General features: G+C 43.2%; 1 protein-coding gene across 2 annotated transcripts in view; it reads left to right on the forward strand.

Annotated features, from left to right (window-relative positions):
* The window catches only part of LOC149936317 (BCL11 transcription factor A-like), a 148,728-nt gene extending 132,466 nt beyond the window's left edge, over positions 1–16,262 (forward strand). For both annotated transcript variants that reach the window (XM_090180679.1, XM_090180680.1), the window contains exons 5-7: positions 11,392–12,553; positions 12,647–12,985; positions 13,391–16,262. In XM_090180679.1, coding sequence (XP_090036805.1) covers positions 11,392–12,553; positions 12,647–12,985; positions 13,391–14,636 — 2,747 coding nt within the window. In that variant the 3' untranslated portion in view covers positions 14,637–16,262. The remainder of the gene's footprint in view (positions 1–11,391; positions 12,554–12,646; positions 12,986–13,390) is intronic.
* Positions 16,263–16,564: the final 302 nt, after the last annotated feature.

Genomic DNA, 16,564 nt, shown 5'->3' on the forward strand with positions numbered 1-16,564 from the left:
GTTAGTGTATAGGTTTAGTTTTACTTTTAGATTCGAAAAATTTAGGCAAAAATTTCGCTTCATTTAAATTTGCAAACAATACTAGACTAATTATGGAATTAACTTTTTTTGATTGTCTACGGAAAAATACGGAAAATTTTCCGAAAAAAAGGCCTCGGTCATTTTCCGAAAATTTTCAGACTTACAACACTAGTTTTAACTATATAATTGGGTAATTGATAAGATGACAAATTTGTAAATTAAATTTATACAATTAAAATCCCAATTTTTTTGGTTTGATCCGTATTTTGAGGAACCACATGGATGTTTATTTATTAAAGTTTTTAAAATCTTTAATAAATAAACATCGATGTGTTTGCTCCGTTTAAATTGTTTTAATTGGTTTAAATGTATAATTTAAGTGTAGAAACCTTAATTATTTGCGAAACGTATCGATAATAAATTTACTTGCGCAGTTTTAACATTTTGATGAATTAACGCAAAACACAGCTCATTCTGCAATTTCTTTGACGTTTCAACTACCGCTATACCGACTAAAGCTTTATTTATGGGGTAACGTTCAATGTCGAAGCTCTCCCAAAATAACCAGTTACGTATGGTCGTGTTTAAAGAGTTTCCAACACGTTTTCTCGGGTCTGTACTAAAAAACAGGAGAGTTGGGGGGTGTACAGAGCTTGGGCACCCTTGTTACGTGGAGAGCGTTCGCGGATTCTCTAATACTACTTCCTGTACGGGTATATACGCGATGGATAGCTTCTCATATTGGCGTTGCGAGGCCCTCGCGACTGTCTCTGCTATTATTCATCTTCATTTAGACCTCTCCTGACCAGTACCGTTGTCCGTACGTACTCTCTCCCCCTTTACACCCCCCTGACTCTATCCTTCGCTACTAAGTCATTCTTTAAAAAAAAGTCAAAACGAAAGTTTAAAAAAATTATATACGCTGTATGTGTACGGACCTGGTTTCCGAGGGGGGAGGGGAGGTTAGCTTTTTTATAGATGACGCGAATTACCAAAGACGATGTTCGCCACCACTAGAAGCCGGGGATTTTCAGATTTCCACAGCCACCACCATCACCACCACCACCAGGGTCTGGGTGGGTGGTCAGGGGGAAGGGGGGTCGTGGCAGTGGTCATAGCGAGCGAGTAGGGACGGGAAAGACCATCAGCTATCGGAAGAGACAGAGAGGGGTCATCTTCTGACGTAATGACCACATATTTTCTCGGCCAGTCGACTCGGATGTAGCCGACGATCCCCTTAAAGAAATTGAATGACAAAGACTAATGGATTGAAACAGCGAGCCGGCTCTCCATTCTCTTTCGCCCGCTGCACGCCCCTTACTTTAAAATGAAAAAAGAGACCCTGCTAGAAATAACTTTAAAAACGGAGTTTTGTAAGGCCTTGTCAGACTATGCTCTATATTTTTGTAGTTTTAAATGGAATGTAATAATTGACAGATAATATAAAAATTACCATAAATATATTACAGGGTTGCCACACTTCAGGGAATTTAAAAATTGGCTTAAATCAGGGAATTTTAAGAATTTGTAAAAATAACCACTATCGGCGATAAATCCAGAACTTCTTCTCAATATATGTCCCTTATTAATTTTTTTTAAATAGTAAATTTTAATATCTTTTACTTTTTAAATTATCTATAGGTGGTTTCTATTCGCCTGTTCTCGGACTAAAAGTGTACTGTTTTTACCCCAAAATGTTTTATTCGCCTGTTCCGGGGATGAGAATTATCCGGCTCTTAAACTATTCGCTTGTTCCGGAGTATTAGGGCTACTCTTTTTACACCTTCTGAAAAGGTGTAGAGGAGTAAATCTAATTTTGTCGTCTGCTAGCCAGAATTTATCTGCTGAAAAAGCCACAGGCAGCCATTTTGAAAAAATGTTTTTACTCCGACACAAATAGGCCAAATAACGGTATATCTATAATGGATCCTCTTATCTTATTTAGGCCCAAGTCATCTAGCGACTTATAATACCTTTAAATAGGTGGGTTACAATGCGTAGGAGGGTGGTGACAAAACTCAAAACTATTCGCCACCACAGAATCCGAGTAAAATGACGTCATAGCCTAACTCTTCTTACCCTACTCTGAAATCCCAGAACTAACGAAAATAAACCACCTTATCTGCTTAGATTTACTATTCAAAAGAAAAACATTTTTTTTTCTGATATAATATTTATATATTTTCTGCCTAATCTCTAAATGTCCCGTTCACTAATAGAACATACTAGAGAGGTTAAGCAAAACCTTCTAGAAATTCAAACTTTGGCAGCAGTTGCACGTTTCCTTGACGGAACTTCTATCAAGCGTTGCGTAAGCCTAGACATTGCCGGGCGTAACGGCAAATGCTTAATCTCTCTAATATCGACGTATTGCGTTATACGAAGGTACGAATTATCCTCATCTCGGGAAAGTACCTGGTCATGAGGATCACGATTTCCCCCTCTGATGACGGGAGTCGATATAAAAAAGGTCCATCACGCGAAAGAGTCTAATTTTAGGTCTCTAGACCTCCGAAATGAGACTTACCCTAACAAATGACCGCGTCTCACGCTATTCCCACAAAAATGCTCATCCCAATCTTCGCTCCACCCACAACACAAAAAATGTCCATTCCCCAAAACCTAAACACGTTAAAAAAGAAATACATTTTTATAAACGTAATCCTCGAAAAAAATCTTAAAACAAATATTTAAAATTTTCCAATGAGCCTCAAATTTTCTTTTATCCTGGCCGAAACACTATTGACTCTTAAATAACGGAATGTGGTGCCATCCGACGGGGAAAAAAGGGATAAACTCTGTAAAATTTAAAATTCTGACATATCAGTGCTAATGGAATGCAGATGCTGTTGGAGGAAAGGAGTGGAGCGCCACGTGGCGGCGGCGGAGGGTTTCGATCTCGTTAGACCCCGGCCTGAGGGGGATACTCGCCCCCCCCCTTATCATAGCGACGATAACGCTTTGGAGAAAGGGGGTTGATATCACGCTCGAGGTACGGTTGGGTCTACTTTTTACCATCACAGATGGAGCAGCGCTGTTGCCTTTCCAGTGTATTTCTTACGCATCAAAATGGGTCTCTCTCTCTCGCAAAAAAAATCGAAAATCGACTGAAAAAGGGTATGGTTTATACAATGTTGGGGGAATTTAAAATGGAATTTTTTTTAACTCTCACTGTCTGCTTCTTGATTTTTTTCCGGGCGCGTTTAGGAAGCTCACTATCTTTTAGATTTTTTTCGTAAATCAACCTTTTTTACAACCTTACGAAGGTTAGTTCACAAAATTCCAAATTGGATTAATTACGCCTACTAAACGCCTGTAGAAGTGTTGTACACGCAATACGTCGGTGTGCAGGGATAAGTTAATTTACAGGGATAGGTCCCACGAACGCGTTTCGCAAATGAGACTTTGCCTAATAGGCCTTTCTATAAAATAAGATACGCTTGTTGAACTTGTTTTTATGTAGCTCATTCGTCACGAAATACGTAGAAGTTCAGTTCGGTTTAGGCTTAAAAACCGGGTGCCTCTTCTAATTTACTTTTATGGCCAGGGCTTTTCGTAGTAAAACGTCATCGATACGTCACTCGTGACGCAGCAGCAAAATCAAAACAAGAAATTCTACTTATAGAAAGACGTATTGTTCGGCAAGCTGAGTTTGGAATCATTGTCAATTACAAGACGATTTCAACGTTTAACGAAATAAATGTTTAAACCCTTAATTTTCTAAATATTTGTTTTTAAAAAAAGTCCATAATTATGTACCTAATATTTATTTTTAATTTATATTTAATCGCTGAATCCGAAATTAACATTTATATTACAAACATATTAGAGATCAACTTTACATTAACAACTTTAAACAAATTGTATAATTATAATAGGTGTTTCTGTAAAATACGGGTGGTCATGTGACAATATTTGTCTACGTCACTTAGTTGTAGCTATTGAAGGTAGAGAGCACGCGACACCCTTCGGAATCTGAAACCGGCGTGCAAGTAAAGCACTTAAATAACTGGCGCTCGTGACGCGGATAAAAACATTTTATGCTTCTAATTTTTTATTGTATAGAAACACCTATTATATATCAGTTTGTCCGATTTTATCGCGCATAAACGAAGCTGGCTAGACTTATTAGCGAGTCCACAAAAGCCGCCAAAATATCCTGTTTATGACAAATTCGAAGCAAACAAGCGGTCAACACCAGGACGCCAAATAGCTGACCTTCCGGGGTTCACCGCGTCAATTTGTTTAGTCGGGGTTTTTCTGGGTTTGACCGTCTGATAGGAGTGACAACGGTTTAAACGGATTGAAAGGGTGGACGAAACCCTTCACTCGAAACTCCATTATAGTCCTAGCGTTGATATCCGCCTTCGGACGTATTGATAGGGTTAAGTTCCTTTGTACCCTTATAACCCCGAATTTGCCCCCTTATCGTCTGGGTCTCTGAATCGGAAGGTCCGAGAGAACCGGTACGCCACGCTAGAAAAGGTACGGCTTCACGGACCAATTCCTTTTGCTTAGAGAAAGACCCGAGTTAACAGTTCTGGTAAGCGCGGCGAAGAAGGTAAAGTTTGCTATTAAAAGAGGAATTGACAATGCCGGGTAATTTGTAGGCCGCTCGGACACGACGCGCCCGGGGTAACCGTATACCTTAAAGCAGCCACCTGGCGGCGAAACGACGAAAAAATGCACCTCTCTCTCTCCCTGTAAGCATTTGGTCCGTCGAGCGTCGAACCCGGCATTGTGCTCCGTCTCGCGGAAATATGGATTCGCTCTTTTTTTAGGTGTCCCTTTTGATATCTGGTATAAGTACATGATGGACCGATTTTTGCATCCAAGGATGGTATTGTGTCCTCCGCGGAGAGACCCTTTTTGTAGCGCCAACCCGGTTTGACGAAAGTTTCGGCGGGCCAGCTCGGACAGAGAATATTCCGTTGTGGAGAAGGGTGCACTAAGAACCGGCCGGGGTCAATGAATATCTGGCGGAGTCAACCGCTGGGAAGTAATTGAAAGTCAAGAAGACCCCGTATTGACCATTCATCACCCTGATGCTTCGAAAACGCCGGACGTTTGTCCACTTTTTCAAACAAATTTTTCCAAAACTGTCCTTTTATGTTAAAAACCAGCGCGCGAGCCTCCGTTCTACCCAGAAACTCCCCATTATCGTCATTCCGAATTCGCCTTTTTCCCAGACTCTCGCGCCAAAGGTATAGGGAGCGCACCCATCGCTGTGTCGTATCTGGTTTTGTTTACACGCTGAGAAACCCGATTTCAATGAAATCGAATTTATTGGCGCCTCTGAAGGTAGATGTTTTAAGCAAATAACCTAAGCGTAACTTTTTGCGTATTAGATGTTTTATACTTCTGATAGTACTTACAAGGTGTTTTCAAACTCGGGGGCTTAAGTAGACCTTCGTGTATCTTGAAAGCTCCTAAAGGGAAAAGTTTCAATGGCCATTCGTTTTGCCATGGCAACCAAAAATGTTTTTCACAACTCAAGTTTGAACTTTCTCTACGTAAAATAGCATGGAAAAATCACGGATTGTAAGGGCCCTTTGACAATTTCAAAAAATTAAAATTTGGGCAAAACAATTGGGTAAAATCGATAATAATGGGTAAAAGCATTAATATTTCAGTAAAATCGTAGTGGTTTACAATCCGTGATTTTTGCCATGCTATTTGGTTTTCAAAATTACGATTAGAAAATAAGCTTGATCTAAAAAAATTTAAACCGTCCCGTATTCCGTTTAAATAATTTTTTTATGGGAAATAAGCATTTTGTTCGCAGAATTCCGTTAAATTGAGATACTAAAAAAGGCTATTTTTTAACCTTATTTATAGGGATGCACCGATATATCGGCCTATTTTTCTAATATCGATATTGGCCAATACCGGTTTTAGAAAAATATTATCAGGAAAACGTTTAATTCCCGATTAACTATTTTATTTGATTGGCCGCACCTTGTACGCCATACATTTTCATAGACAGGTTCTTACGAGTCTAAACAAATAAAAACCACGATATTCGCTTTGTGATAAAAAAGGTGTATCAAATAAAATGAAAAGAAACATATTCGGATATGCTCTTGCAAACTTTTTAATGAAAAATTAGAATAAAATGTTATGACAGTGCACTGAACCGTCTTTTACGATGATTTTATCATGTATATAACTTTTTTAATATCGGCCGATATTATCGTCCACGAATAGCCGATATATCGGCCGTACCCATATCGGTGCATCCCTACTTATGTATTGCTAAATTCAGCCCGTTTCGAATATGAATAGAAGCGACTGCAAATATCGGCGATTATAGGGGCGTCAATTTCGGGTTCCATTACTAGAGAATACCTCTCTATTAGAATACACTAAAAATATATCCAAGTGCAAAGTGGGGGGCGTTTTATTCGAAATTGAATTTACGAGGTGATAAAGACGGGACGAGTGCACGGCTCCCCGCGCGCACTTGTCGAAGCTCCGTTTTCCCCGCGACCATCATCTTGGATATGTACTCTGCGTTCGTGTACCACACTCGAGAAGTAACCGTGTCAGGGGCTCGCGGACCCATTCAAGAAATAGCCTATTTGCTTTGCCACTGCATTCAACCCCGCCGATAGGTGTGTTTCGAGAGCTGGGCCCTATCCGCCCCCGTCTTGTCACAGCGCGGTGGAGCCCGATTTATGGGACCCATAGACACCCCCGAAGTTCGACAAGCGCCCCGTTTCGACGTCACCCGAATCTCTCTAAAGGTAAACTCGGAATTGGTCGTTGCCCTTGAGGTGTAGTGTCGGGTGGCGTTTGTTCCCTGCTTAAAAAAGGCCCGGGCTCTTTTATGGCGTCGAGGCTCTCGTACACGGCCCATAAATTTCTACATTTTGACCCGCAAAAAAAGGAAACCGTATTGGTACTAATCCGTGAAATTCGCTACAAAACGACTTTTAAATTAGACATAACTCTTGCGCCCAGTTTAACGTCTGTTCCGAGTCTTCGTCAACCTCTTGTAAAATGATCGAATTGTGGAAACATACTCGGTGTTAATTTGTCATTCTGAAATAATTCAAATTTTCAATAGAAAGATAAAGCCAGAGGTCCTATAATTCCTATGAAATCCTATATTTTTGAAAATGTCCTACAACATCCTATACTTTTAACAAAATCCCCAAAAATTCCTATAAAATCGTATAATTTTGATATTTTACCCATTTCAAATCCCGCCACTGAGTTAAATTCCTAGATTTAGCTACAGGATAAATTCCTATACAGAGTCATTCTAGTCTATAGTTATTGTTAACAAGGTTAGCTACTAGTATATTTTTGTGATAAAATAGTTAAATAGTTTATATTTTTGAAGTGAAAATCAAAGATTTATTTCACTAATGGCATATAAAGTACTATAATTTAAAAAAATAGTCTTTTATATTTCTAAAAATCTAGAACTTTATTACTATTTTTCCCCTAAAAAAACTGATTAAGCTGGTACAATGAAAATCGTAAATGTTATGTTTAACGTGAAATGTTTTGGAATTAGCCTTACTAATCGTAGTAAAATTATTATTTTCGTGAAATTTACCTGCTTTAATTAAATCTTTTTATTTCTTTTTTTTTTGCATTTAGAAAAACAAATTGAATATAAATTATTTTAGAAATTACAAAGTAATATTTTAGGATTTTAAGTTTTAGTTCTTTATATGCTCCAAAGATTTTATAATTCAATTTAAAAAAAATAGTAAATTTGATAACGAAAGTATCCGAATTTCTTGTTTATAAAATTACTGGATGTTACCGTGTTAATTATGGAAAAATTCCAAAGTTGAAGTCACTCCTAAATGTTAATATTTTTATTGTAATTTAAACTATGGAGCAACGTTATACATCCATAAAGAAAGGCGCGTCGTTTAATTACAGTAATTAGTCATGGTCATGAACTTTAAACCTATTTAAGTATGTGGACACAGACCATTTACAAAACCCCTTTTTTCGAGGTTCGCCGAAAAAAAATCAAACTTAGTTCTTATATATTTCGCTCACTACGACCAATTTAGCGTGAAATCATTAGTCGTCCTTTCGAAACAGCGACTGCACGCTCCTTGCCCGCTAGCTAAAAATAATTTCTAATAGCTTTAATTCTATTATTTCCTTAATGCGGCTCTCGGAGCAACTTGACTGTCCGCGGTAATAGTTTAGCGAGACTGGTGTCATTACCATTGACGAGGAAGTTGGCTGTCCTGCCACCAAGAGGGAGAGTATCAAGAGATGATAAGAGAATCGAGTTGGGGAAAGGAGAGGGTTTTGATGATGTTCCATTTGGTCGCGGGACTCCGTCCGTTAATGGCCGCTCACCTCTCATCCATTCCTCCGTCGAGAGAATCTCCTTTTTTCGGGTGTCAAACAAAGTTTTCCTCCTAATTATCCAATCGAGAGGACGTCAAAGAAGCCAACACCGCCGACTGAGGGGGTTCCCATCTCGACGAAGAGATTATAATTGTTGATTTGGAGAAAATTGGCCCCTTAGCGACTATCCCGGGTGTCTCCCGCCCCCCTTTTCGGTAACCCCATTCATCGAACTTCCTCTCGGAATTATAATTTTGACGCCGACCCGTCGCCGCGCAATGAGTCGCTCCGAAAAATAGTTTCAACCAATTAGCCAAGTTTTCAATGTTCGAGAAATAAAAGTCGCGCGAACTAATTTCTCAACGGGGTTACGTCGCCTCTCGATTGAGCCTCTCATCGCGACACCTTTACCTTCGCTACGCGGTGACTAGTTCCGTTTATGGAACTGTTACCCCAAAAAATTCCCAACTCGAGAGGGCGGAGAATTTAAGGTAAAACCTTCCCGACAATTTTTCATCCCCGACTTTGGAATTTCTTTTGGCAAAATAAAACGCGCCAAACTAAAAACACGGGCTAATTACTCTTTGGCGTCCTATTTCGCCTCTCTTCGAGAATATTTATCCGCAAACTTTTTTTTCATCCGCTTAGGGGCGGGTGGACTCCGTGTTTGGGTTGCCGGTAGCTCTCGAGACCAGCTCGTCTCCCCTCTATTAAAGCGTTCTTCATTAGCTCCGTCGCGACAGACTTTTAGGTCGCCCAAGAGAGTCGCTACCCGGAATGAGTCGTACCGAGTTACGCCAAAAAGGACCCGGCGTAAAAAACTGATCAGGGCCGAACGCAGTCGAAAGTTAGCCGCAGTTTCGACTTACTGTTTAAAGTCCCTCGCTGCTAAATAGCGTTCTCGGGAACTTCATCTCCCAAAGCGCCTTAATTCTCCCCTTAGATAAAAGGCGTTGTACTTGAGGGGGAGACTTTTTAAGCGTATACCCGGATAGTTTCTAATTGAAGGGGATCGTTCGGTTTCTGGTCCCTGACCTCCCCTCTCCGTTCCCAATATACGAAAGGTTTTTGCAAACAAGACGCTAGGCGACTTTGGCCAGGTTTTTGGGAGTTTTCTAGTTAGGCGGATTCCCTAAATCTGGGGGATATCGAGCTCATTGGCTTTGACTAACTAGACTCGCTTCCATCTCCCTCCTCCTAGTTATCCCGTCGCTCGGCTTTCTTTAGGAAAACCTCCGTCGAGGAAAAAATCGTCAGAGCCCGAACCCTGGAACCCGCGCGCGCGAACTTTTCCAAAGTGTCCAGCCGGGTGATTGATGATCTATTATGTTCGTCGTGTCACCAGCTGAGACGTCGAGCTAGGATGGCCAACACCGGAGAGACTTTATCTATAGTCGCGAGGACGATCCGGGCCGGACCTGCGGGAGTAGACCCGAGGGGAGGGGGCGAACGAGGCGCGTGTCATTGCGCCCCCTTTTTTAATTCCCTTCTCAATCCTCAATCCCTCTAACGGTCCGCGAAGACCCTCTCCCGGATAATGCCGTTTTTTGCGTCCCACCCTCCGTTTTTTACTTTTTTCACCCTTAATAGTAGAATCGAAGGATGGCCTAATTTTTGTAGTTTCGAGTTGAATGATTCGAAAATCCCGTCCTCAATTCGGAACACTATCGGAACTATTCTTCCCAATCGACTTCAGCAACCTTTTCGGGGATTCGATTGATACCCGGATTACGCCTCGCCGGGTCCCTCCAACGTCGAAGCGCTCAACCTATTCACTCGTGACCCACTAAAAAAGTACAGGCCTAATTCCGTTCGAACGGTTCCCTGGAAGTCTGAAACACTCTCTCATCCTTTCGAGATAACCGCGACCAATGCGAACGGATTCGCGGACCCATTGAAAGATCCTGGCGCTCTCATTAGTGGCGTCTTCTTCGCCGAATCCGTTTCACCCACTTATTTTTGTCTACTATTAGGGGTGTACTTTTGAGACAGTCGGGTGTAGGTGAATCTACGGACAGGGGTTGAGGGGGGCGTACTCGGGGGGGGGCGAGCTGGAACGTGCGCCGGCCCTGACATTGATTGATTCTTCATTGATGATCCGAGGCTCGGAATATTTTAATTTCCTGCGCAATGGGATAAACGTGTACGGGCGGACGTATAAGCGTCAAATCCTCCCTACTTTTCCTCCCCCGTCTCGATCCCCCCACCAGATAAATTTCATCCAGAGTCCGTAAAAAATGTTCACCATTGCTATGGATTTTTCGGACGCCTGGTAAAAAAGAGAAAGAAGGGAATGAAGTTGGTTTAAAAACTAAAGGGAAAGTGGCGGCAAGAAGGTCTTTTGCTTCTTGACATCCGTGATAAAGAACGATGTTCCTTTTTCCCCTTTTTCCGCGAGTTTATATTCCCCTCAGTAACGAATGGGGGCTTTTCTGCCCCTAGTTATTTCCATCATCTACGAAAACCCATTAGCAGTTCGAAAGTTTCGGCCGCGTTTTTTTTAGAGAAAAGGTCCAAAGAAATGTCTCGCAACTTCGCTGCAGTTGTTTATCGGCTGTCCAGAAACCTTACCGCTGAGGGAATGGATTAATATTCTTTAACTTTATGGAAATTAATAGCGGCTTTGCCCGATCGAAGAACGATTTTTTTCGTCTTATTTACGGTTTTCACTCCGCCGTTTTTTTATATCGCATCGTGATAAATATTTCTTACTTTATAAGCTTACTTTACAAGCGAATTTTCGAAATGAGGTTACCAAAATCACGGTCACTCTATCGATTGGTTCAATCTCGCATTCGAACAAACTTGAACTTGTTTTCAAAAGGTCCGGCCACCACCCTCTTACGCATTGTAACACGGCCACTTGAATTTATTGGCTTTTAAAGTGGCTTGATGACTTAGGCCTAAGGTGGTGCCTAGCTGATTATTATTATTATTAATTAGCGAAACACCTTTCAAGATGGTAAAGTTTTGCCTTTAAACGAAACGTTTCAAGATTGTATAGTGTATAGTTCAGTAAAATTTCGTTCTTTGTCGTTGCAGAACCGACCAGTTATATTTGCTCAACTTGCAAGTCATCCTTCTCATCCGCCTGGGTATTGGTTCAGCACGCGCAGAACATGCACGGTCTGAAGATCTATTTGGAGCCGAGTCTGTTGACGAGTCCGGCCGGCAATTGCTCGAACCGTTCGACGCCGTCGACGTCGTCCATCGGTTGCCTTCCCTCGCACGAAAACCCCCTGTCCTCCGCGTCGTCGTTGGCCCCGTTCCTGGCCGGGACCTCCGCCTTGGAGGCGTCTTCGCAACTGCTGCGAGTTCCTCTCGGAGAAAGGCCCTTCGGTTCTTCGCTCAACGCCAGCGCCCTCTTCTCCCGTCCATCTAGTCAAGACATTGGACTGCTAAGCGAGCATTACTCCAGGCTGAACAATCACACCCCCGGCTCAGGCGCGGCGAACCAGGCGCCGACCAACAACGCCAACGGAGGAGCTTTAAATATCACGGCCGCGGGGGGCGGCGGCGGCGGAACCACTAGTGCCACGGGACCCTTGTCCCTCAATCCGTTCGACAGTCATCACCCCTTCGACCGGGGTCCCTTCGAGAAGATTCGAGTTCCGCCCTTGGCTCTCTCCTTCGAACCGCAAATGGACTTTTATTCGCAAAGGCTCAGGCAATTAGCTGGGGCTACTAGTCCTAATACCGCCATGAGCGCCGCCACGCCGTCGCCCAGGAAGCTGACGCCGCCTTTCGGTTCGGGAGGAAGTCACCACGCGCCGACTACCGCCTCGTCGCACTCTTCGTCGGAACCTTCCACGCCGACTCCCAGTCAACAGACCAAGGACCATCAGCGCGACCAAGCTCAAGCTCGAAACCCGTCTTCCTCGTCGGAGAAAGAAAAACCTCCGCTGATTGTCCTGAGGTCCTCGTCGCCGTCCTCCAACGGCAGCAAAGGAGGCGGCAACAACCACGACGGGCCTCCCGGCTCGCCCAAGCTCAAGTCGTGCGAGTTCTGCGGCAAGAGCTTCCGTTTCCAGAGTAATTTGATCGTCCACCGACGCTCGCACACGGGCGAGAAGCCCTTCAAGTGCCACATTTGCAACCACGCTTGCACCCAAGCCAGCAAACTCAAGAGACACATGAAAACGCATCGCAATAAGAGCCCCGGCGACTCGACCATATCAGAGAACACTAGCGTCGGATCCGCCAGGTACGCCCGATTCCTTTACTCGCCGCGTCCCTCCAACTTATCTTTTATCTTCGGTACAATTCTAATTTTGCTTTTTCGGTATCTTCCCGGCAGATCCACTCCGGATTCCACCGTCGGGGAAGGGCGTAGTAATCTGTCCAGGGACGATGACTCGGGCAAGGATGGCCAAAATGAACACAGCTCGAGGAAACGTCGAAAAGAACGCGATTTGGACGACGGCAACAATTCGGACAGTCAAGCCGTGGACATTGAGGATGATGACGAATTGGACGACGAAGAAGAAGAAGAGGAAATCGAGCCGGAAGACGAAGATGAAAATTCGACCGACTTGATCGCCGAAGACTTGACCACCAACAAGAGCGTCGGCGATTCGTCCAACCCCGCCGATCTGCGTTGTAACAACAAGGAACCAAAATCCGAACCCACGGAAGGGTAAGTCCGATCGCTTCTTTGTCATTATTTGGAATGTTTGTGGCACGATAAAGTTACTGTCGCTATTAATTTAACAATTGATTGGGGTTTTGGAACGTAGCCGCACGTACCTGCTTTAAGCTCGCTTGTGTGAAATTGGCTTGTTTGATATTGAAACTAATCTAACTCGCGAATTAAATGTCCTACACTGTCCATAACCCAAACGCTTCGCGTTGGTGGTGATTGTTGTTTGAAATTTCACAGTAGACACGTACTCTTTTAATTGCAAATGATTTTGGGGTAGTTAATTGCTTGTATTGTTCTTGTTTGGTGGCAACCTAGTTCTATATCGCTTTAAACTATCTCGATTTGCATCGGATATTAGATAGTCGTTCGGGTGGTTTGAAAAATGTGTTGCTCTTTCAGTTCGGAACGGAACAGCCGAGGGCGTCACCGTCACCACGAGACGCGTCAATCCGTCTTGGGCGAAGTGATGGAGAAGATAGGCCTGTCGACCATCCAGCAGTACAACGAGGCCTACCGGCAGGCGCTGGAAGAGAGCTTCGCCGGCAACAGCGGGGCGCACTCCGGCGGCGTCAAGCTGGAGCGTCCGGCCTCGTCCGAGCTGATCCTCCCGAACAGCCCGCGCGAGAATGGACCGTCGCTGCGGGAAGATGGCAATAAAGGGGCGATCGGCCAAGCGGCCCTCGACTTCGGGATGGGGCTGGCGCGTGCCTTCGAGTCTCCGCTCGACAGGAACAAAAGACTGAAGCTGGACCATCGCGGGGACGTCAGCCGCGACCGCGACAGCTTGTTCGCGGGGGTCTGGCTGCCGTCCGTGGCCTCGTCGCACCGCGACCTCTACTACGGCGTCTCGTCGAGCGAGCCGGACCTCTTTCGTCTGAAATCGACCTCCGAAAGTGCCTTGAAATCGGTGACCCCTGGCGGCAGCGGGAGGCACAGTCCTAGGGCCGGCACCAGCGGCGGGCCCGGAAACGTTTCTAGTTTACTTTCGGCAGCCGCCGCCGCCGCCGCGGCCGCCGCTTCCGGTCATTTATCCTTAACGTTCCCCGGCGGCGGAGGCGGCGCGTTCGGCGGCAACGGGCAGGCCAGCTCCAAGACCAAAACGGATCGCCGCAACGACACTTGCGAGTTCTGCGGCAAAGTCTTCAAGAACTGCAGCAACTTGACGGTTCACCGGCGCTCGCACACGGGCGAGAAGCCCTACAAGTGCGAACTCTGCAGCTACGCGTGCGCGCAGAGCTCCAAGTTGACCCGGCACATGAAGACCCACGGACGCGTCGGCAAGGACGTCTACCGCTGTCGCTTCTGCGACATGCCCTTCTCCGTGCCAAGTACGCTCGAGAAACACATGAGGAAGTGCGTCGTCAACCAGAACTCTTCGAGCGGATCGGCCCTCGTAGACAAGGACTTGGTCGACTACGGCAAGGAAGACACGCTCAGCATTTGCGGACAGCCCTCCAACGACGGACACGAGTCTTCCCGACGCGCCGATTCCGACCTTTCGCCCTTCACGAGAGGATCGGCCGCCCTCTTGGCCAAAGAATCGTCCTCCTACAAGGACGACGTCCTCTCCATTTGCGAGCTGCAATCCGACGAGTCCCGCGACGACAGTCGGAGGGATTCAGACATGAAAGAAGAAGTACTTTAACCACGACCTATACGATATTTTGCTCTCCTTTTTCGATTTGGGAGATTTCGTTTCGGAAACTTCGTATACTTTCATTTGAGTCTAATTTCCGTCTCCCGAAACTGGCTCGTCCTCCTCGTCCCGAATCCACCCGCGAGAATTGAAAGACGTTGAAAGGGACCATCTTCCAAATACGCCGCCTTATTCGAGTATCCCGGTAATTGGACAAAAAATAATAGAAATTATATAAAATTAAATCGCTCCGTATTTGGAAGGAGGAGAAATCGATAGGACGTATACAATCGCCCGTTGTTATATAGAAATAGAAATGATATAAGATTTAAGTTTTCTTGATTTGTCGTCTTGTTTAGAGAGACGGTTTCCGGTCGTTTCCGGCTCATTTTCTAACGCGAATTCTTTGGGTGCCAACTAAAACTAAAAATTAATTTTTATTAAGAACCAACGTAGAAAGAAACGTACCGTAGAATTTATTTCGATCTGTATAATAGAGTCGTTAATTAGTTGAAAATTGTTTTGGAAGTTTTTTAAGCTAGCTTTAAGTATTGTGTACGAGCGGTTTTAAGAAAACGTTTTACGGAAGAAATACCGAAAATCTATAAGTTTGTTATCCAATTTTAAAAACTTTCTTTTTAAAAAGAAATTTCGATCAAATAATTTTAATTGAAATACGTACGATAACAATGAATTCCCCCCTTTCAATCGGGATCAGTTTTATTACGTAATCCTTTTCTATTTCTAGAAGTTTTATCTCGATAATATCATTAGTCCGTAGCATCCAATTTAACGTAGTTGATCGGCAGTGTTTTCCAAAGAAGGTTAAAAACATAAATGAAAGAGAAATATTTACAAAAGATTTAATATATTAAGAAAATCATTCATAATTTAAGAAAACACGTACCGATTACTTCTAAATACTTTGCTATATACTTATGGTAACATCGAAAATGTCAAAGAGGCTTCCAAAACGTTTAAAACACATCTTCCAAAATAGGCTTCCCTTTCTCAAACTGGCCAAAAACATCCCATCAATAAAACACTGTTCCTAAAATTTTAAATAATCGGCAAATGACATCGTAATAGCCACTTCTGACAATCATATATTTGTTTCTCATTAACAAAAAAAATCAACAATACGGAGTAGTATTGTAATAATCCACCTACCCTTTTTAAAACGTTATATTTTATACAGTGTAGAATTTAAATAACCCCGAAATTACGAGAAAAATCTTTACATTAACGCGGAAAGAAAGGGAAAAAAAAGAGTTAAAAACATTCTTTAAAACGAAAATTGAACCCTCGAAAAAACTTTTCTTCAGGATTTTATTTCACGCGTTCCAAACTTTTTTATATTTTTCGGTTAAAAGGAAAAAAAGCAACTTCTTCCCTTCCTGGGAAAAATATTCTTTGAACGGATATCGTATGTCTTCTATCTGGTCCTGTTTATTACAATAGGACGATTCAGAAAAACAGTGTACTGTGAAAAACGAGTACCATCGTAATTTCCCCCTAAGTGCCTGCTAACCCCCCTTTCATCCAAATAAGACACTATATACTGACAAAAAACCAAGAATTTTTTAATAAGACTTTAAAAAGAGAGAATGAAATAATAAAAGAAAAATATTCAGAGATTTTTTTTTCTTCAATTTGTTTTTTTGGTGTGTGTTATCTGTGGCGAACGTCGTGGAACGCCAGCTTCTAAAAAGCTGCGTTTGACAGTTAGGCTGATTACGGCAAAATATTTTGGAAAAGAAGAAATTGGAACCTCGCTGAAATCCAGCTCAGAGATATATTTTTTGTTTCACGAATAAAGGAAAGCTACTATCCCCCTTCGGCCCCCAATCTATATATTCTCCTTTCAAAAGGTTTTAATTTAAAATTGTACGGTTACCTATTTTTTTTGTTCACTTTCTCGAGAAGAGTTTAAGCTA

Source organism: Leiobunum rupestre, chromosome 7, assembly GCF_980474605.1.
Source record: "Leiobunum rupestre chromosome 7, qqLeiRupe1.1.hap1, whole genome shotgun sequence".
Lineage (NCBI taxonomy): Eukaryota > Metazoa > Arthropoda > Arachnida > Opiliones > Sclerosomatidae > Leiobunum > Leiobunum rupestre.